Here is a 22,486-nt window from a genome sequence, read left to right as displayed (position 1 = left end):
AAGTGGAAGTACCTGACCCACTTAGCAATTCTAGCAATTGCAAAAAACAGTATTTAATCCAATGAAAATTACTAAAACTGGCTCCAGATAAAAAGAGAGCTATTTTCAACCAAATTTGGAGTAACATTTCTACAATGTTACAACTTTATAACATCGCTCATTTTTCTCTTTTTTCCCCTTCTTTCCAACAAATAATATCACTGTTCCGATTACCTTAATTTTAATGATTCCATCTTGTGGTTCACAGTGTTGCTTCAGAAAAAGCTTTAGTTTATCACGAGAAAATAGGTGTTTTCTGCGGCTACAAGGGGAAAAGGAGGAGAAAGAAGAAAGTGTTAGTATCAAAGAATTCAATCTGAACTCCATCATCTCTTTTGAATGCATAACCTCAATTTCAAGCCTAGGAAAAGAAGAAAATTTCATTTTCCAATAGTAGTTATATAGAAGTTACGAGAAACTTCAAATAGAAGTATTTATGTAGAATGTTATAAAATCAGCTTGAGTGGATCTACCATAAAAGTCCATTACAAAAACAGCATACGGGGCTTCCCTGGTGGCGCAGTGGTTGAGAATCTGCCTGCCAATTCAGGGGACACGGGTTCGAGCCCTGGTCTGGGAAGATCCCACATGCCGCGGAGCAACTGGGCCCATGAGCCACAACTACTGAGCCTGTGTGTCCGCAGCCTGTGCTCCGCAAGAAGAGAGGCCGCGACAGTGAGAGGCCCGCGCACCGCGATCAAGAGTGGCCCCCGCCCACTGAAACTAGAGAAAGCCCTCGCGCAGAAACAAAGACCCAACACAGCCAAAAATAAATAAATAAATAAATTAATTAATTTAAAAAAAAACCAACAAAAAAAACCCTTTCCGTCCCCTACCCCCTGCCATAGCACTTTGATCTTTAAAAAAAAACAACAAAAAAACCCCAGCATATGCATTTGTTGCTTAGGAACCACTTAGAAATCAAATAAACCTCAAGGAAAATATACCACAGAGTAAACCAAATTTTATAAAATTAGATGATCATTCCTACAAGTATCACCATTAAAATTCTTAACATAATTAAAATTCGTAGACTACCAGATATTATCACATAATACTATATAAATCAACATTCAAAAGGATATTGTGAATAGAACTGAACATGGGTTTTTATCAAATTCTAAAATATTCTGTATTTAAACATCATATGGCAGCCAACAAATTCATGGGATTAAAATTAAAGAGAGCTAGATTTATTATGATTCTAAAAATACACTATTTTTCATTTTCCCTTGCTCCCAAATTAAAAAACAGCACCACCACCACACACAGAGCAGAACAAAAAAATAACACACAAGTATTTCTGGAAAGGTTCTGGAAAGAAAGGAAATGTTTGAACTGAATTTAAAGTATTCCTTTCAAAAAAAACCAAGTTAAAAGCTTCTATGAGTAAACAAACAATATAGGAGTTTTTAAGTAGTAGCCCTCCCCCAAATATATATTCTTTTCCTAAACTACAGGAAGGACTATACGAATAAAAGGATCTGAAAAAGGATCCCAGCACCATACAGTAGCTGAGAAGGTAATTATGTTTTGACTATTGACTAAATATACTAGTCCTCAAGAAATGTATTGTCCTACCTGGCACGTATTAGCCATATACTTATTTTTTAAGACTTTTTCGATGTGGACTGTTTTTAAAGTCTTTACTGAATTTGTTACTATATTGCTTCTGTTTTATATTTTTGGTTTTCTGGCCAAGAGGCTTGTGGGATCTTAGCTCCTGGACCAGGGATTGAACCCGTACACCCTGCATTGGAAGGTGAAGTTTTAACTGCTGGACCACCAGGGAAAGTCCCTGTTTTGTTTTTTTGTTTTTTTTTTAAAATAAATGAAATTAAAATTAAAACTTCCGTTCCTCACTATTACTAGCCCACAGTTCCACCATACTGGACAGCACACATATAACCTTTCTATCATTGCAGAAAGTTCTACTTGTCAGAGCTACTCTATCATATCAAGTCTTCCTTACAGGAATATTAACATCTCTTTATTATAGGAACAGTATTATCTTTTATTTTTTGCATCAATAACTCAAATACTTCCTCTTTTCCATATTGTGTGAAGCATATTCCAGACATCATATTATTTCATCTGTAAGTTTTTCAGCATGTATCTTTAAAAGACAATGGCTCTTTAAAAAACATAACCACCAAAGCATTTTGTAAAATGTTATAAATTAGTAACAATAATTCCTTAATATCATCAAATGTCCTTTCAGTGTTCAGATTTAGTTGTTTTGCTTCATTTGTACAGTTAGTATATTTGAATCAAGATCCAAATAAGCTCTGCATATTATGATGGGTTGACCTGTCTCTGAAGGTTCCCCTCTACCTCTTTTTTATTTTTTTAAGTTTTTATTGGAGTATAATTGCTTTACAATGGTGTGTTAGTTTCTGCTTTATAACAAAGTGAATCAGTTATACATAAACATATAGCCCCGTATCTCCTCCCTCTCGTGTCTCCCTCCCTACCCCACCCTTCTAGCTGGTCACAAAGCACCGAGCTGATCTCCCTGTGCTATGAGACTGCTTCCCACTATCTATCTAGTTCACATTTGGTAGTGTATATATGTCCATACATGCACTACCCGTCTCTAACTTTGTCCCAGCTTACCCTTCCCCCTCACCGTGTCCTCAAGTCCATTCTCTAGTAGGTCTGCGTCTTTATTCCTGTCTTGCCCCTAGGTTCTTCATGACCATTTTTTTTTCTTTTGGATTCCATATATATGTGTTAGCATATGGTGTTTGTTTTTCTCTTTCTGACTTACTTCGCTCTGTATGACAGACTCTAGGTCCATCCACCTCACTACAAATAACTGAATTTCATTTCTTTTTATGGCTGAGTAATATTCCATAGTATGTATGTGCCACATCTTCTTTATCCATTCATCCGTCGACGGACACTTAGGTTGCTTCCATGTCCTGGCTATTGTAAATAGGGCTGCAATGAACCTTGTGGTACATGACTCTTTTTGAATTATGGTTTTCTCAGGGTATATGCCCAGTAGTGGGATTGCTGGGTCGTATAGTAGTTCTATTTTTAGTTTTTTAAGGAACCTCCATACTGTTCTCCATCGTGGCTGTATCAATTTACATTCCCACCAACAGTGCAAGAGGGTTCCCTTTTCTCCATACCCTCTCCAGCATTTATTATTTGTAGATTTTTTGATGATGGTCTTCTGACCGGTGTGAGATGATATCGCATTGTACTTTTGACTCGCATTTCTCTAACGATTAATGATGTTGAGCATTCTTTCATGTGTTTGTTGGCAATCTGTATATCTTCTTTGGAGAAATGTCTATTTAGGTCTTCTGCCCAGTTTTGGATTGGGTTGTTTTGTCTTTTTGACATTGAGCTGCATGAGCTGCTTGTAAATTTTGGAGATTAATCCTTGGTCAGTTGCTTCACTTGAAAATATTTTCTCCCATTCTGAGGGTTGTCTTTTCATCTTGTTTATGATTTCCTTTGCTGTGCAAAAGCTTTTAGGTTTCATTAGGTCCCATTTGTTTATTTTTGTTTTTAATTCCATTTTTCTAGGAGGTGGGTCAAAAAGGGTCTTGCTGTGATTTATGTCATAGAGTGTTCTGCCTATGTTTTACTCCAAGGGTTTGTTAGTGTCTGGCCTTGCATTTAGGTATTTAATCCATTTTGAGTTTACGTTTGTGTATGGTGTTAGGGAGTGCTCTAATTTCGTTCTTTTACATGTAGCTGGTCAGTTTTCCCAGCACCACTTATTAGAGACGCTGTCTTTTCTCCATTGTATACCCTTGACTCCTTTATCAAAGATAAGGTGACCATATGTGCATGGGTTTATCTCTGGGTATTCTATCCTGTTCCATTGATCTATACTTCTGTTTTTGTGCCAGTACCATACTGTCTTGATTACTGTAGCTTTGTAGTATAGTCTGAAGTCAGGGAGCCTGACTCCTCCAGCTCCGTTTTTCTTTCTCAAGATTGCTTTGGCTATTCAGGGTCTTTTGTGTTTCCAAACAAATAGTGAAAATTTTTGTTCTAGTTCTGTGAAAAATGCCATTGGTAGCTTGACAGGGATTACATTGAATCTGTAGATTGCTTTGGGTAGTATAGTCATTTTCACAATGTTGATTCTTCCAATCCAAGAACATGGTATATCTCTCCATCTATTTGTATCATCTTTAACTTCTTTCATCAGTGTCTTATAATTTTCTGCATACAGGTCTTTTGTCTCCTTAGGTAGGTTTATTTCTAGGTATTTTATTCTTTTTGTTGCAATGGTAAATGGAAGTGCTTTCTTAATTTCACTTTCAGATTTTTCATCATTAGTGTGTAGGAACGCAAGAGATTTCTGTGCATGAATTTTGTATCCTGCTACTTTACCAAATTCATTGATTAGCTCTAGTAGTTTTCTGGTAGCATCTTTAGGCTCCTCTATGTACAGTATCATGTCATCTGTAAACAGTGATGGCTTTACTTCTTCTTTTCCGATTTGGATTCCTTTTATTTCTTTTTCTTCTCTGACTGCTGTGGCTAAAACTTCCAAAACTATGTTGAATAATAGTGGTGAGAGTGGCAACCTTGTGTTGTTCCTGATCTTAGTGGAAATGGTTTCAGTGTTTCACCATTGAGGACACTGTTGGTTGTGGGTTTGTCATATATGGCCTTTATTATGTTGAGTTAAGTTCCCTCTATGCCTACTTTCTGGAGGGTTTTTATCATAAATGGGTGTTGAATTTTGTTGAAAGCTTTCTCTGCATCCATTGAGATGATCATGTGGTTTTTCTCCTTCGATTTGTTAATATGGTGTATCACATTGATTGATTTGCATATACTGAAGAATTCTTGCATTCCTGGGATAAACCCCACTTGATCATGGTGTATGATCCGTTTAATATGCTGTTGGATTCTGTTTGCTAGTATTTTGTTGAGGAGTTTTGCATCTGTGGAACAGTATTATCTTTTGGTGCCAACAAAGAGCTGCAAGTCATTTAAGTCTTCTGTTATCAAGTATAACTTTCCACCTTATAATTCTTTGCCTCACCAATTAAGAAGAAAATGAGTTAATACAACTGTAACCAAGATCTAGCAGAATTATATTTACAGTATAAGTCAAAAAGTAAATAGAAAAGTGAAAAATATTAAATAGGGAATTACATTACGTAAAAAACATATCTTGAACTAAAAACAAAAAAAAAAAGGAAAAGGCTCAACAATGAATAAGGAAAACATTGGTTGTCTCAACTATGCTATTCATTAGCCCATAAACTAAATAAATTCAAAAGTTGGAATAATTCATGAGCATTATCTTGGAAATGCTATTTTTCAATATACAATAAGCGGAGAATGCTCCAGAGATCTTACATTAATGATAGGCCCCCAAAAACAAACAAAAAACTGCACAGACCCATATAGTTTATAGAAAGTAATATACCTGACTCAGGATCCACTCAATATTTATAATATTGTTATCACTTTTCTTTGGACTCATGAGTATATGGGTGGGGGGAGGGCAACAGGGATGAGAGAATTAGTAAAATTATTTTACATAAAACAAAATGCAAGACTGAATCCTAGGTGACAAGTTGATAGCTGGCTGATGATGTCAACTACTTACTTTCAGGTGACTAAGAGACTAACCTCAACAGGCAACAACAGGGATTTTCCTAAAATATATCAATGTAACCTAGAGCCAGTTCTTTTAAATATTAACCATTCAGTACCTCTCTTTCGCATTTTGTTTTTTTATTTTTTAAATTTTATTGAAGTAGAATTGATTTACAACGTTGTGGTAATTTCTGCTGTACAGCAAAGTGATTTGGTTATACATATATATTCTTTTTCGTATTCTTTTCCATTATGGTTTATCACAGGATATTGAATATAGTTCCCTGTGCTATACAGTAGGACCTTGTTGTTTATCCATTCTATACATAATAGATGTATAGAATGCAAAGCATCTACTTATCCCAAACTCCCAATCCATGCCTCCCCGATCCCCATCCCCCTTGGCAACCACAAGTCTGTTCTCTATGCCTGAGTCTGTTTTTGTTTTGTAGATAAGTTCATTTGTGTCATATATATATATATATATATATATATATATATATATTTTGTTTTTGCGGTACACGGGCCTCTCACTGTTGTGGCCTCTCCCGTTGCGCAGCAACAGGCTCCGGACGCGCAGGCTCAGTGGCCATGGCTCACGGGTGCAGCCGCTCCGCGGCATGTGGGATCTTCCCGGACCGGGGCACGAACCCGTGTCCCCTGCATCAGCAGGTGGACTCTCAACCACTGCGCCACCAGGGAATCCCTGTGTCATATTTTAGATTCCACATATAAGAGATATCACATGATGTTTGTCTTTCTCTGTCTGACAATTCACTTAGTATAATAATCTCTAGGTCCATCTATGTTGCTGCAAATGGCATTATTTCATCCTTTTTATGGCTGAGTAGTATTCCATTGTATATATATACCACATCTGCTTTATCCATTCATCTGTCAAAGGACACTTAGGTTGTTTCATGACTACCTCTATCTTTTGATTAGGTCACAAACAGGAATTTTTAAACATACTCATTTTTTGTTATTAAACTTCCTCAGAAATGGGCAGAGACTGATCAGATGTTTGTGTCTAATGAACATAATATTACAAATGTGACGTACTTCTAAGCACCAGGTTTCTCAGCTTTGAAAACTGAGTTCTCTCATGAGAAGTGCTTCATAAATAGAATCCTTCTTAATTTTTTAGATGTGAAGACTATCTGGAGTTAGTTACTAAACTAGACAAAGGGCTCATGGTTCACTAGGAATCACATTATCAGTCTATGAGCATATAAATATACATGTATTTTAAAAAGGGAAGCAATCACTCGCTACTACCCATTTGTTCCACATCAAATCTCCTTAACTGAACGTAATTATTCTACTTTAAACTACCATACAGAAGATATGGAATTTTACCTGATTTGTGTTGCTTTAACAATAGCACACTCATACAATTCTTTTTTAGTGGGTTGCACCTTGTACTTGAATAATAAGGGATCAACTGTATCTTTCTTCTTCCTAAAAAGAGCAAAGACACAAAATAAGTTAATAATTTGTTTGGGGGACTTCCCTGGTGGTGCAGTGGTTAAGAATCCACCTGCAATGCAGGGGACATGGGTTCGATCCCTAGTCCAGGAAGATCCCACATGCCGCAGAGCAACTAAGCCCGTGTGCCACAACTACTGAGCCTGCGCCCTGGAGCCCATGCACTGCAACTACTGAGCCCACGCGCCGCAATTACTGAAGCCCACGTGCCTAGAGCCCATGCTCTGCAACAAGAGAAGCCACTGTAATGAGAAGCCCACGCACCACAACGAAGAGTAGCCCTGCAACTAGAGAAAGTCCGCATGCAGCAACAGAGACCCAACGCAGCCAAAAATAAATAAAAAATTAAAAAAAAAATTTGTTTGGAAACATGATATTTTACATGAAATCTAGTTTCTAAGGACATACTATAACAGAATCTAATGCATTTTAATTTTAATTATGATTTTATAAGTTACTGATATGCCTCACTATTTTATTAGCCAAAATAGCACAGAGCACTATTTTATGTGAGGTAGGTACTTTAATTACTCATTCAATAAATTTTCCTTGGGTGAAGAAATTAACTCCAGATGAATAAGCAGGCTCTCCAGTTTAGGTTAGATAAATCTATAAACAGCTCTTGGATTTACTTTTAAACCATTTTTAGCTACGTAATCTAAGAGCAAAAGTGGAGATAGTGTAGTTTACCCTGTTTCAAGAACTAGCAAAGAGGCTACACATTTAATTCCCACCCCTACCAATTTCTCATTTTTTCTTCTCTTTTGAGGGTATATTCATTCATGCATCCATCCATTCACTAAATAGTTAAGAGCTTACAATGTGCCAAATACTAAAGAATAAGGATTCACTGGTGAACAAAATAGAAATACAGCGGGGAGACAAACAAAATAGACGACAGGGTAGGTGGTAAGTGCTATGAAGGGAATAGAGTGCAGAGTGAAAGGTCTCTATTTCATATAGGGTGATGATCCCTGATAAATTGACCAGGTAGGCCTTCCAAGAAGTTGACATTTAAGCAGAGATCTGAAAAAAATGAGGGAGCAACCCATGAAAAAACTCTTGGGGAAATGAGTTTTTAAAGGAAGAGAGAAAAGTGTAAAGGTCCTGAGGGGAAGGCATGCATGGTTTGCACAAGAAGCAGAATCAACAGGGAGAAAAAGAGGAAGGTTCAGTCAGAGAGGCAGCAGCAAGGCCAGACTATGGGTTATCATTAAGGGCTTTCAATTTTACTTTGAGTAAAGACACCAGAGGAGGGACTTCCCTGGTGGCGTAGTGGTTGGGAATCCACCTGCCAATGCAGGGAACATGGGTTTGATCCCTAGTTCGGGAAGATCTCACATGCCTCAGGGCAACTAAGCCCGTGTGCCACAACTACAGAGCCTGCGCGCCACAACTACTGAGCTCAAGTGCTGCAACTACTGAGGCTCGCGCGCCTAGAGCCCTGCTCCGCAACTACAGAGGCCACCAAAATGAGGAGTCCGCACACCGCAACAAAGAGCAGTCCCTGCTCGCTGCAACTAGAGAAAGCCCTCACGCAGCAACGAAGACCCAATGCAACCAAAAATAAATAAATTAATTTTTTTAAAAAAGAAAAAAGACACCGGAGGATTCTGAATAATGGGGTGATAATGATTTAACTTACACTTCAGAAGGATCATTCTGGCTGGGATGAGGGGAACAGAGTGCAAACAGGGATACCAGTTAGAAAGCTAATGCAATAAAACTAAGTGAGAAAAATGTTGGCAGTACAGACTAAGAGGGTAGTGGTGGCAGTACAGAGAAGTGGTTAGATTCTGGAAAAGCTGCCTCTGTGAATGCAACTGTATATGTAAAGGGGATATAAGTGGGGGTTATAGAGAAGAAAATGATATGAAAGGATGATAAAGAGAAGCACTGGGCAATTGGGTAATGAAAGTAAGATACAGTCAAAGTGATATAAATACAGTACACACACTGCAGACAGTGCCAATCTATATGGATTTATATGATTTTTCTCCAAGAGCACTCAGCTGACCAAAGCTGTCAATTGACTAAATCTCAGAAACTTACAGAGTTTCTTTACTATATGCACCATAAAGTGAATAATAAAGGACAGAATGAATTTTCCCAGGTAAACAAAAGTGGAGTGTATAACTGAATGAAGTGAGCTTCAATTGTTCTTGTGCAGCTGACTAGAATTAACTAGGTAAGTTTCAGTTTTTGCAAATTCTAAGGTGTTGTTGAACCATATGGTTTAGATACATAGTATCCAGTGTATGACTAGAAAGGAAGAGAAAAAATTATTTCAATGGGATATCAGTACCCAATCTGACATACATACATACTTACTTAAATAAATAAATACATACATACATACTTATTTATTTAGGCTGTGCCACATGGCTTGTGGGATCTCAGTTCCCCGACCAGGGATTGAACCCGGGCCTTTAGCAGTGAAAGCGTGGACAGCCAGGGAATTCATACATTTTAAAAATTATTAAAAATCACTTACCCATTTTGAAAAGAACTGTCTTGTGTTTCTGAATCATCACTATCACTGATGATAATAGTTTCTCCATCTATATTGCTGACATGTCCATTAGCAAAACCATTTTGGTGTGATGGAGGGAGGACTTCCAAAATCCTACACTGTAACCTGAAAGAAAATGATACATTTAAAAATGCAAATCACTTGATATTTTATAATCAAACATTTCAGAGCAATCTATTTTGAACAAATGAAAAGCAATTTTGTAGAAACTATGGCTGATTACTATAACCAATTTAATAAAAGAGAAAATCTGTAACATCCAATTTAAGTAAAGGTTAGCTACGATTTAACACAATACAAGACTATTTTAAAAGTCAATTTATCATGATTCTTAGCAATTATATTCATCACTAAAGTTACTGTTTAGAAAATCAAGTACTGGCATAATATCTCATTATACAGATTAGGCCTTACAAGAGTTTTTCAAAGCATTCAGTATTTTAAATTCTGAAATTCTCCTGATCATAACCTTTTTTATTCTCTTTGTAACTTATATTGTGATTTCTGATCTCTGGAAAGCTTCCTATTCACTAACTCTACCCTATTTTGGCTTCCCTTACCTCTGCCTGCTGTATCTGGATTTTATAGGCTGCAATTTCAGACTCACTCACCACAACTGAAATATTTCTCAATCTCATTTTTACTGTGCCAATTTTCAACTGATAAATAATTTAAATTTGCTATAGCCATACAATGGAACATTATTCAGCAAAAAAACAGGAATGAAATACTGATGCACTCTATAGTATGGATGAACCTTTAAAACATCATGGTAAATTAAAGAAACCAGACGGAAAAGGCCATATAATATATGACGCCAGGGACTTCCCTGGTGGTGCAGTGGTTAAGAATCCGCCAGCCAACGCACGGGACATGGGTTCGATCCCTGGTCCAGGAAGATCCCACATGCCGTGGAGCAACTAAGCCCCTGTGCCACAACTACTGAGCCTGGGCTCTAGAGCCCGTGAGCCACAACTACTGAGCTTGCATGCTGCAACTACTGAAGCCCACGCGCCTAGAGCCCATGCTCCGCAACAAGAGAAGCCACAGCGATAAGAAGCCCACGCTGTGACAAAGTGAGAGAGTGGCATGGACATATATACACTACCAAACGTAAAACAGATAGCTAGTGGGAAGCAGCCGCATAACACAGGGAGATCAGCTCAGTGGTTTGTGACCACCTAGAGGGGTGGGATAGGGAGGGTGGGAGGGAGGGAGACGCAAGAGGGAAGAGATATGGGAACATATGTATATGTATAACTGATTCACTTTGTTATAAAGCAGAAACTAACACACCATTGTAAAGCAATTATACTCCAATAAAGATGTTGGAAAAAAAAAAAAAAAAGAAGCCCATGCACTGCAATGAAGAGTAGCCTCCCACTCGCCGCAACTAGAGAAAGCCGGAACGCAGCAACGAAGACCCAACGCAGCCAAAAATCGATCAATAAATAAATTTTTAAAAATTAAAAAAAAAAGATTCCATTTATATGAAATATCCAGAATAGGGAAATCCATAGAGACAGAAAGTAGATGAGTGGTTACAAGTAGTTTGCCCTTTTGCTTACATGTTTTCAAAATACATTTTTGCATTTACAGCCAAAACAGAATCATACAATTCCAGAAAGACAAACAATATATTCAGAGCTGATTCATTTTGGGAAGCTGGTGGATTTTTACAAGGTAATTGCACTTATTTTCATTAGTGTACATTTTAGCGTATGCTTGCTTATATTCTCCTTTAGGAGAACATCTTTAGTATCCCCAACAAAGTCTAATATTGCTATTAGGCACAGAGAAAATCAGGACCATGGATTTCCTGCTAGGAACTTTGCACTATACACTAATAGAAGAAACTAACTGGTTCCACAGCACCCTGAGGTTTAAGAATCAACAAAATGTAGACTATATGGGTGAATCTAAAACTCTCAAAGCATCTTATCTTCCCCCCTCAACTCACTTCCTCTCACTCTGAGACTTATACACATTCAATTAAAAGTATCATATATGGGGACTTCCTGGTGACGCAGTGGTTAAGAATCTGCCTGCCAATGCAGGGGACACGAGTTCGAGCCCTGGTCCAGGAAGATCCCACATGCCGCGGAGCAACAAAGCCTGTGTGCCACAACTGCTGAGCCTGTGCTCTAGAGCCCATGCTCTGCAACAAAGAGAAGTCACCGCAATGAGAAGCCCGTGCACCGCAACAAAGAGAAGTCCCTGCTCGCTGAAACTAGAGAAAGCCTGCGTGCAGCAACAAAGACCCAATGCAGCCAAAAATAAATTAATTAATAAAAAAAGTATCATATATGACTCCCGAATAATTTGCTCCTAAAAAAAGAATTGATTAAAGAGAGAAAAGACTCAAATTACTAAAACCAGAAGTAAAGCTGGAAAAGATTATAAGAGAATACCATGGGCAACTATATGCTGACAAACTGGATAACCTAGATGAAATGGACAAATTCTTAGAAACACACAAATTGACTCAAGAAGAAATAGAAAATCTAAATGGATCTGTAACTATTAAGAGGGTTGAATCAGTAATCAAAAATATCCCAAGGGCTTCCCTGGTGGCGCAGTGGTTGAGAGTCCGCCTGCTGATGCAGGGGACATGGGTTCGTGCCCCGGTCCGGGAGGATCCCACATGCCGCGGAGTGGCTGGGCCCATGAGCCATGGCCGCTGAGCCTGCGCGTCCGGAGCCTATGCTCCGCAACAGGAGAGGCCACAACAGTGAGAGGCCCGTGCACCGCAAAAAAAAAAAAATTTTTTTAAAATAAATAAATAAATATCCCAACAAAGAAAAGCCCAGGACCAGATGGCTTCATTGGTGAGTTCTACCAAACTTCTAAAGAATTAATACCAATTTTTCTTAAAATCTTCCAAAAGATTGAAAAGGAGAGAACAGTCCTTAACTCACAAGGTCAACATTACCCTGATACACAAACCAGACAAAGATATGGCAACACATATAAAGAACTCTTAAAACTCAAAAAAAAGAGAAAAAAATCCAATTCAAAAATGGTCAAAGAACCTAAATAGACACTTCTCCAAAAAGGATACAAATGGCAATAAGCACATGAAAAAAATGCTCAGCATCATTAAGTCATAAAGGGAATGCAAAATCAAAACTGCAATGAAATACAATTTCATACCCACTAAGATGGCTATTATTAAAAAATATGGAAAATAAAGAGTATTGGGGAGGATATAGAGATATTGGAACCCTCATGCATTACTGGTGGGGATGCAAAATGGTGCAGCTGCTGTGGAAAACAATATGGCAGTTCCTAAAAAAATTAAACACACAATTATCATATGACTCAGCAATTCCCCTTCTATGTATATACCCAAAAGAACTGAAAATAGGAACTCAACAGACACCTGTACGCCAATGTTCACAATGACATTATTCACAATAGCCAAAACACAGAAACAACTCAAGTATCTATCAACAAATGAATAGACTAAAAAATGTGGTATATACACATACAATGGAATAGTATTAAACCATAAAAAGGGATGAAATTCTGATACATGTTACAACACAGATGAACCTTGAAAACATTATGCTCAGTGAAATAAGCCAAACACACACAAAAACAAATATTGTATGAATCCACTTACACGAAGTATCTAGAATAGGCAAATTCATGGAGACGTAAACTAGAATAAAGGTTACCAGGGGCAGGAAGGAGGGAGAAATGGGGAGTTATTGCTTAATGGGTACAGAGTTTCTGTTTGGGATGATGAAAAAGTTCTTGAAATAGTAGTGATGGTTACACAACACTGTGAATGTACTTACTGCCACTTAATTATACACTTAAAAATGACTACAATGGTAAAGTTCATGTTTATTTACCACAATTAAAAAAAATTTTTTTTTGTCCTAAGAGTAAAGCTGAAGAAGGCCCAATTACCAAGCCGACATTGGTAGCAAATGGAAATGGTGTCAAAAGAACTGCAAGCTAACTTTCGCCACTGGCTGACAGAAATAAACCAGTGTTTCTAAAGAGGAACAACTATAGGAAATTATATCAGGCAATTATGTAGTCTAATGGTTAAAAGGTTCTGTAATTTAGTGACATGAACTGCACGAAAATAAGGAAGGAATCAAATGGACCCACTTCTGAAGGGCCTAGGTATGACATCCAGGGGTCATATGGCTCAGGGTTCCAGGAGGTGATAAAGGAAGCTTTTCAGTGAACCTGTGACAAGGTTCTTCAAGTTAGAAAAAGAGATAGTTTTCACTTGGCAGAGTCCAGGTGAGTGCCCCTAAGTGGCAGCAGTGGTTGTCATCAGAGAAAAAGTAAACGGGTCTACGCTGGGCACAGGAACGGTTGGTGTGGCGCCTAAAATGGTCTGACAGTCCATTGAAGGGAATAGTCTATGATCCCAGTAGGGCCCACAGAGCTACAATAATTTAAGAACTAATTCATTTAAGACTAACAGAAAATTAACAGAAATACAATTCTCTGACAGAGGAATAAGGGAGAAGGAAACCAGTACAGCTTAGAGACATTGTCTATAAAGTAGTAAATGTTTTATATATAAATTATCCTGGTTATTTTCAATGCTACTATTAACTTTGTACCACACCCAAACCACAGGTCAATTCTTGCTAATCTAATCAAGGCTAGGCCTCTCACTGGTGCTTAGCTAAACTTCAGTTAACTGCAAGATGTCAGGTCAGCACGTTCTAACAGATTTCCAAAGAGACTTAGTCTATGTCTTTCAAATCCACTTGCTACAATTTCTTGGTCCTAGGGAGTCCAAAGAAGACTGGGGGTTGTAAAAAAAGGTTAAAGAATCGCGAATCAAGACCCAGCTAGTGGGTCTTGGAGAGTACAGAAACTCTAAATTAATGTTATGCTCCATTCTTTGAGGACAGAGTGGAGACTGACAATCAAAGACAGGTCCTTATTATTATTAGCGTTCCTGTGTGCCAGATAAGTATATCACTTTCACATATTTCTCTCCTCATATCAACTCTGCAAGGTATACGTTTTTCAGTAGATGAAATTCAGGGTCAGAGAAGTTAAAGCATTTGTTTATGGTCAGACAACCAGTAACAGTACAGCCAAAACTTTTAACTATTTGGCTCTGAAGCCCATATATTTTCTAATCTTCCACTCTACTACTGGAGTTGAGGGGTAACACAACACTATACTGACCCAAGGGTATTTCAGAGCTTTAAGTCCAGGTAGTCAAGAGGCACTTTGGGAGCCTCTCCAAAACACATTTCAAACTTAAACATGTTTCAGAGTGAAAGCAAGTCTGTAGAACAGCAGCAAGCACAGAATGAGGCTAGAGCAGAAGTTAGCCATAAATTTCTAATAGTGACCAGCTAAACATGGAAATAGCCTTTTATGAGAATATTCTGGAATGGTATATATATCTCCCCCCAAAAGTTGTTTTTGTTTTAATAGTCATTTAACAATAGTTATAGTTCAATTTATATCTCAAAATACAAATTCATTAAAACAAAAGCAAATTCTAGAACTGAAACATATGCAGAATATTTGCAAGGCATTTGGGTAGAAGATAAATAATTAACAGCAAAAGCAAAGAAGAATAGAAACCTGGGGAGCCCTACTTGACATAAAAGGACTGCCCCTCTCTGTTTGGGTCTCTAAAAATAGAATATGCTGAATCTATGGCATGCTTCACATCTGCTCACCTGTGCTGCCTCATTAACCTTTTATTTTCTTGTAATACAGGTGCCAAGAACATTTATTTTTAAAATGCTACGCTTGAATAATTACTTCAACTTTATAGGTAGAAACAGAGTAAACCTACTTAATTTGAAGTTTAGAGTTAAAAAAATTCAAGTTAAAGAGGTTAAGTGATACCTCATTTTAAATGGAGGAAACTAGACCACTCAAGTCTGCCTACTTCAAACAAAAAGACTGAATTATGTTGATTACTTGTCAGTGGGGAAGAAGCAGTCAGAAAACGTTGCTTTGTTTGTAACCTCTCACTTTTTAGACAAACTGATCAGAGCAGCTCAAAGAATGTTTCATTTTGAACTGTTCTGAGACTCTTTATGGACCAGAGAACCACATCTTCTTATTTCTCCAGTTGGCATTTGACCTATTATAAGCCTAAATATCATAAGACAACTAGAATCATTAGATTCTTGCTAAAAACTAAATCTGTTATTAAAAGATATATATAATACAAATAAAAATCTTTGGAAAGAAAATTCTAGATATAAGATATATGGGTTAAATCCTACATATCTCTAAAGTTTCAAACATCTGGATATTATCAGTATACTGTTTAAACCCTTTAGTATTCAAAATTATCATCTTAAAGCCACATGAGTTAGTTTGGTTAAGGTATCAACCAAATTAATGAAAGCCTCACCAAAATACTTTAAAATTCCAATTAGTGTATTCAAATTAATAGATATTCAAAGCGTTTGCGGTCTCAGCTTTATGTTGATCTGACATACTGATGCCAACAGAGATGATACCCTCGTGAGGAGGCAAGACAAACACACGCAGATCAGAGAAAACAAAAACATTAAATATAATGAAAAGCCACCACAGACTTAGCAGCAAGTGACTTCTGTTTCAAAATGATAATAGAATTTTAGAACACTTAACTTGGACTCAGTGTGAAGGATGGATAGCAAAGGAAGAGAAGCAGGCTTCTTGCCTTTCCTCTATCTTGCTGCCATCCTGAACAAGGAAAACAATGGTCACAACCTTGGGATGACAGAGCAGAAAACAGGAAAAAGCCTGGGTTCCTGACAACTTTGTAGACCTTGCCCTAACACTACAACTTAAGTACTTAGTTTTACATGAGAGAGAAATTTCTATTTTGTTAATGCCCCTAAAGTTTTTCCTATTATAGGCACCCAAGTCAAATTCCAGCTGAGGAAAAGCAATATAAGCAATGTATTAGGTATACTAGGTATTTCTATTAAACAGTAATCAGTTTATAACCTGATCTATGTTAAATTTATTTTGAGTCAGAGTACCGCATTCTTCAACTCAGCCAAAAATGCTGAATAAGATTTTCAAACTTGAAAGTTATCGTGTCACTGGCAATACAGATTTTTTTCAAGTCATATTTGTTTCAGAAAACAAAGTCTGAAGTAGAAAAATAAATTTAACCACCTATGATTTGTGGGTGTGGCATAAGAGCAACATGAGGGATCCCTGCAGTGACAGAAATATTCTGTACTGTGACTATATTAATGTCAATATCCTGGTTGTGATACTGTACCACTGGGGGAAATTCTGTATTATTTTACAACTCCATGTGATTCTACAGTTATCTCAAAATAGAAAGTTTAGTTTAAAAATGCTAATGATAAACATTAGGAAAATATCAACTCCAATTAAAAGCATTCACATCACGGGGGAAAAAATCAATAAAAGACGAAAGTAATGTATATGTATCACTAAAAAGCTACAGTAAATAATGACGTATTTTTGGCAGGATAGCCACACAGCTCAATAGAAGGGAGTCCAGAAATAGACCCAAAATTCCATTTATATTCATATTCTGGAAGGGGCAAAATTATAAGGACAGTAAACAGATCAGTGGTTGCTAGAGTCTAGAAGATGAGGGCAAGGGGTGACTACAGAGAGGCACAAAGGCCACTGGAGGGAGTATGGGTTCGATCCCTGGTTGGGGAACTAAGACCCTGCAAGCCATGCAGTGCAGTCAAAAAAAAAAAAAAAAAAAAAAGGGCACAAAGGAAGGTAGTAAAAATGTGTGATGGGTTACACGACTATGTATCAAAAGTCAGAGTCAGAGCTACACAATAAAAAGGATAAATTATATCATAAGGAAGTAATATACTTTAAGCCTTATTAATTTAGACTACTTAGGATAAAGGCCTATCTGAATATAAGTTATTTAATTTAAATTATCCTTTAACTTAAAAGTAAAACATTTATTCCTTTTCTTAAAACAATATATACGAAAATGGCTAACTGAAGTAGGTCTACTTGTTAGAACTTATTGAAGCATAAGTCAATAAGATGGGTCCTGCTATACTTATCAGAAGACTAGCCAGAGAGTTCTTCGTAATGCAAAAACTCCGTAAAGGGAGTCCTTTTCTATAATTTGTTTCCATTTCAACTATAAACATAATAACAATTCATCTTAAAATGCCTATTTTTCATGGAAAGAAGTTCAATATATTGTTGTTCTCTCTTACAATGTGAGATAACCAAATCAAATAAAGTCAGATGATTTATGTACATCAAAATACAGTGCATAGGGCTTCCCTGGTGGTGTAGTGGTTAAGAATCTGCCTGCCAATGCAGGGGACACCGGTTTAAGCCCTGGTCTGGGAAGAGCCCGCATGCTGCGGAGCAACTAAGCCCGTGCACCATAACTACTGAGCCTGTGCTCTAGAGCCCGCGAGCCACAACTACTGAAGCCCACGCACCTAGAGCCCGTGCTCCGCAACAAGAGAAGCCACCGCAGCTACAGAAAGCCCGCGCACAGCAACGAAGACCCAACACGGCCAAAAGTAAATAAATTAAATAAATAAATTTATGAAAAAAAATACAGTGTACAAAAAATAACTACAAGAATTTGCAAAGAAATTATTATATAACTAACAAATTAAGATGACAAAATTATACTTATTACTTCCGGCATTCTCGAATTTTTTGAGCTGGAAGCTCAAACAAAATAACCTGAATATTTTCTATTATCCTTATGGTCAATAAGCATTCTTAATATGACAACAATGAAATCAACATGCTGACTGACTGACTGACTAGAAGTAGATAAAGAAAGATACAAAAACATCTTTATAAAGATAAACGGTAAACATCAGCCCATTCTAATGGCCAATCACAGCAAATGATTAATGGAGCACTAAATTAATTTAGCATTACAGTACCTTTTATTCATTCTATTTCAATGTTGGTGATATATTCACTAGTCAAGTAAGACTTACCCTATGCCCTTTTTTTCCAGCTTTATTGAGAAATAATTGACATATATCACTGTAGAAGCTTAAGGCATACAGCATGATGGTTTGATTTATACATATTGTGAAATGATTACCACAATAGGTTCAGTTAACATCCAACAACTCATATAGTTAAAAAAGGAAGAAAAAAAAATTCTCCTTGTGATGAAAATTCTTAGGATTTAATCTCAACAACTTTCCTATATATCATGTATCAGTGTTAATTATAGTCATCATGTTGTACATTACATCCCTAGTACTTACTTATAACTAGAAGTTTGTACCTTTTGACTACCCTTCCTCCAATTCCCCTCCTCTCTATGTCCTCTTAATGTATTTATCTTATTTAGTCCTTCATTAGTCCTTCATATGTATTTTACTTATCTTTGCCCTACAAATTCTATTCCTACTACCAACAGACTATATAATGCTTGAGAACAATAAGTACTAATGCTTTTCTCATATTTGATTATCTGCTTGCATCTAACACAGTGGTTTTTCAGAGAAGACACTGAATTTAATTGGCTAAAACAAAAAATGACTCAAAACTATCCCATCAAGCTTTATTTTCTTTACAGCACTAATCAGTATCTGAAATTATCCTGATTTGTGTTTTTCTCTCTTGCACTTGAATATAAGTCCCTAGTCCTTGTCTTATTCACTACCCTCTTCCCAATACCTACAATAGCATTGAGCACACAATGTTTATTGAATGAATCACAAAAAATTTGGCTTTGTGTATACCTTAAGTACTAAATCAGAATATTCCCTACCACCTCTAAGAAAAAGTCATAAGGGGCTTCCCTGGTGGCGCAGTGGTTGGGAGTCCACCTGCCGATGCAGGGGACACGGGTTCTTGCCCCGGTCCGGGAAGATCCCACATGCCATGGAGCGGCTGGGCCCGTGAGCCATGGCCGCTGAGCCTGCGCTCCGCAAGGGGAGAGGCCACAGCAGTGAGAGGCCCGCATACCAAAAAAAAAAAAAAAAAGAAAAGAAAAAGTCATAAGTAATTGCATTTTTCATCCCTGGAAATTGTTCCAAAAGATAGAAAAACAATAAATAAATAAAAATTCTGGGACTTCCCTGGTGGTCCAGTGGTCAAGCACCCACCTTCCAAAGCAGGGGACGCGGTTCGATCCCTGGTTGGGGAACATGCCATGGGGCAACTAAGCCCGTGTGCCACAACTGCTGAGCCCGTGTGCTCTGGAGCCCCCGCGCCACAACTAGAGAGAAACCCGAGCGCCCCAACAAAGATCTTGCATGCCGCAACTGTGATCCGATGCAGCCAAATAAATAAATAAAAATAAATACTTTAAAAATCCTATGAAAAAAATAATTTTAAAAATTCTATTTTTCCCCATGCTTGCAGTCACCTTTTGTTGCCACTAGATAGCATTCTTTCACCTGCAAGCAAAATATTTGAAAAGAAGAAAGCTTAATCAGCTCAGAATGCAGAAGTAAAATAATTAAGGCACCCTCTGATGAGCACAGTGGTTAAAAATATAAATAGCAGGAGAACCTGTTTAAATGAAGGAGCTTTTTTCCCTTTGAATCAATGATCATAAAATGATGCTGATTTTCAGACACTCAACAATATGGATCACTCAGAGTGAATGATCAAAAGCGTAATCTAACCACATTATATACAATCCTATGTTGCTTCACACTTTGAAAGAAATTATAAAATGCGCAAATAAAGTGAAAAGCAAATAGTGAGTAATCAATAAGTACATTCAATTTATCATCTTTCCATCCTGCTTAAGGGCTATCTTTTAGTATTTCTTTCACACTCATTCCGCCCACACAGAAGCACTGCTTGTGCTTGATAACTTCATCACTTGTGACCTTGGGCAAGTTTTAGTTAATTAAGCTCTGTGTATGAACTCCTCAACTGTAAAATAAGCAAATGAGCACCTATCACATATGGCTGTTGCGGAAATTAAATAAGATAGTATAAGTAAAAAGCTTAGAACAGTGCCTGGCATACAATAAGCTCTCAAAAGTTTACTGGTATTGTCATCATCTCCCTAAAATGACATACAGTGAACTCTGAAGAACAGTGACTGTGATGTAAGAAAATTAGGGACTGGCTACAAAAAAAGATGAGTCATCACAGCTGGCAGGCTCTTCACTTGTCCCTGACAAGCACAGGAAGGATCTAACATTTACTGAGTGCTTTATGTGCCAGGCACTATGCTGGGCTCCTAAAAAATATTAACCACTGTGACAGACTGTTGCAGTTATGGCCCCCACTGAGTCATAGGCCTCCTTGATCCCCCCGCCTACACATTAAGTCTGGATTTGCTCATGTGACTTGCTTTGGTCAATGGAACACTAGCAAACATTAAGCAAGCTGAGGCTTGATATGTGCTTGCACATTGGAGCTTTGCCTTCTCTTGCTGCTGGGAACTCTATTCCTACCCTGGGAACAAGTTTGAATTAGCCTCCTGAAGGATAAGAGAGGCCACATGAAAATACCCACCCCAGTCTGAGGCCTTTGACATGTCAGTAAGGCTAGAGTAAGCGACCTAGACAATACAGCCCCAGACAATAAGAGCATTCCAGCCCACTATGGAATCATGAGACTATTGATTTAGGCCACTAAGTTTTGGGGGTGGTCTGTTATGCAGCAAAAGCTAACTAATACAACCGCTATACGAATGTAGATATTACTTGCTTTACAGATTAGTAAAGAAGATTCCCAGAACGAGTAACTCAGTTTGGCTCCAAAGGCTTTTTCCACCATACCAAGCCACATCTACATGCTATACTCTGAGGTTCTAGATTAAAAGGGTATCTCTGGGGACTTTATTCATTAACCCTTATTTCAGCAGTAATCTTTCCTCTCTACCAGGAGTCAGCACACTATGGCCAATGGGCCAGATTCAACTCACTGCCTGTTTTGTGTGGTCTACGAGCTAAGAATGGCTTTTACATTTTTAAGTGGCTTAAAATAAAAATAAGAATATTTTGTGACATGTGAAAATAACATGGAATTCAAATTTCAGTGTTTATAAATAATTACTAGAATACAATCATGCTCATTCATTTATTGTCTATGGCTGCTTCTGCACTATAACAGCAGAGTTGGCTGGCTGTGACAGAGACCATATGGACATTGAAGTCTATAATATTTCCTATCTGGCCCTTTATTTTTTAAAAAGTGTGCCAACCTCTACTCGGAATTATTCTCTTGGCATGTGTTTTTGAGTTAAACATAGGATTTTGCCTGGCCTTTAGTGATGAGCAGACTTTTTTTGTACTTTTATCTCTCCTTTTCCTTTCATTGAAAATTATTTTAGCTTATGTCATTTCTCTTAGATCTCTTTTAACTTTAATCTTTGGACAATCTCTGAATTTGTCTAAGAAAGGCAGATAACGCCATTTTATTTATTTATTTTTTGAATTTTATTTATTTTTTTATACAGCAGTTTCTTATTAGTTATCCATTTTATGCATTTTAGTGTATACATGTCAATCCCAATCTCCCAATTCATCCCACCACCACGCCCCCGCCGCTTTCCCTCCTTGGTGTCCATACGTTTGTTCTCTACATCCGTGTCTCTATTTCTGCCCCAGATAACCCCATTTTTAAAATGGTTAGTCAGAACCACTGTGATCTTATATTGGCCGAATGGAACAGACCATAAAGGAGGTAGAAGATGATGTAGGAGAGAGATTTTATTCAGAAGACCTCTAACTTCCCAGACCTGAACCTGTGTAATAACCATGTAGAAATGGACTTCCCTTTTATTCCTAACAGGGATTTCAGGACAGAAGTAGCTATACTATATATATAGTCTATATATAGACTATATATATATATATATATATACATATAGTATATATAGCTATATATATAGGTGCAGTATATATAGTATATATACTATATATATAG

General features: G+C 37.4%; 1 protein-coding gene across 1 annotated transcript in view; it reads right to left on the bottom strand.

The window, feature by feature from the left end:
• BAZ1A (bromodomain adjacent to zinc finger domain 1A) overlaps window positions 1-22,486 on the bottom strand; it is a 93,698-nt gene that overhangs the window by 48,360 nt on the left and 22,852 nt on the right. The window contains exons 4-6 of the mRNA XM_082649267.1: window positions 9,605-9,748; window positions 6,982-7,083; window positions 214-301 (exon numbers count right to left, since the gene is read on the bottom strand). Of these exons, the coding sequence (XP_082505393.1) occupies window positions 214-301; window positions 6,982-7,083; window positions 9,605-9,748 (334 nt within the window). The remainder of the gene's footprint in view (window positions 1-213; window positions 302-6,981; window positions 7,084-9,604; window positions 9,749-22,486) is intronic.

Source organism: Grampus griseus (genome assembly GCF_964374135.1).
Source record: "Grampus griseus genome assembly, chromosome: 2".
NCBI classification, from domain to species: domain Eukaryota; kingdom Metazoa; phylum Chordata; class Mammalia; order Artiodactyla; family Delphinidae; genus Grampus; species Grampus griseus.
Note: the sequence above shows the minus strand (reverse complement) of the source record. Positions and strands in the feature narration are given on the sequence as shown.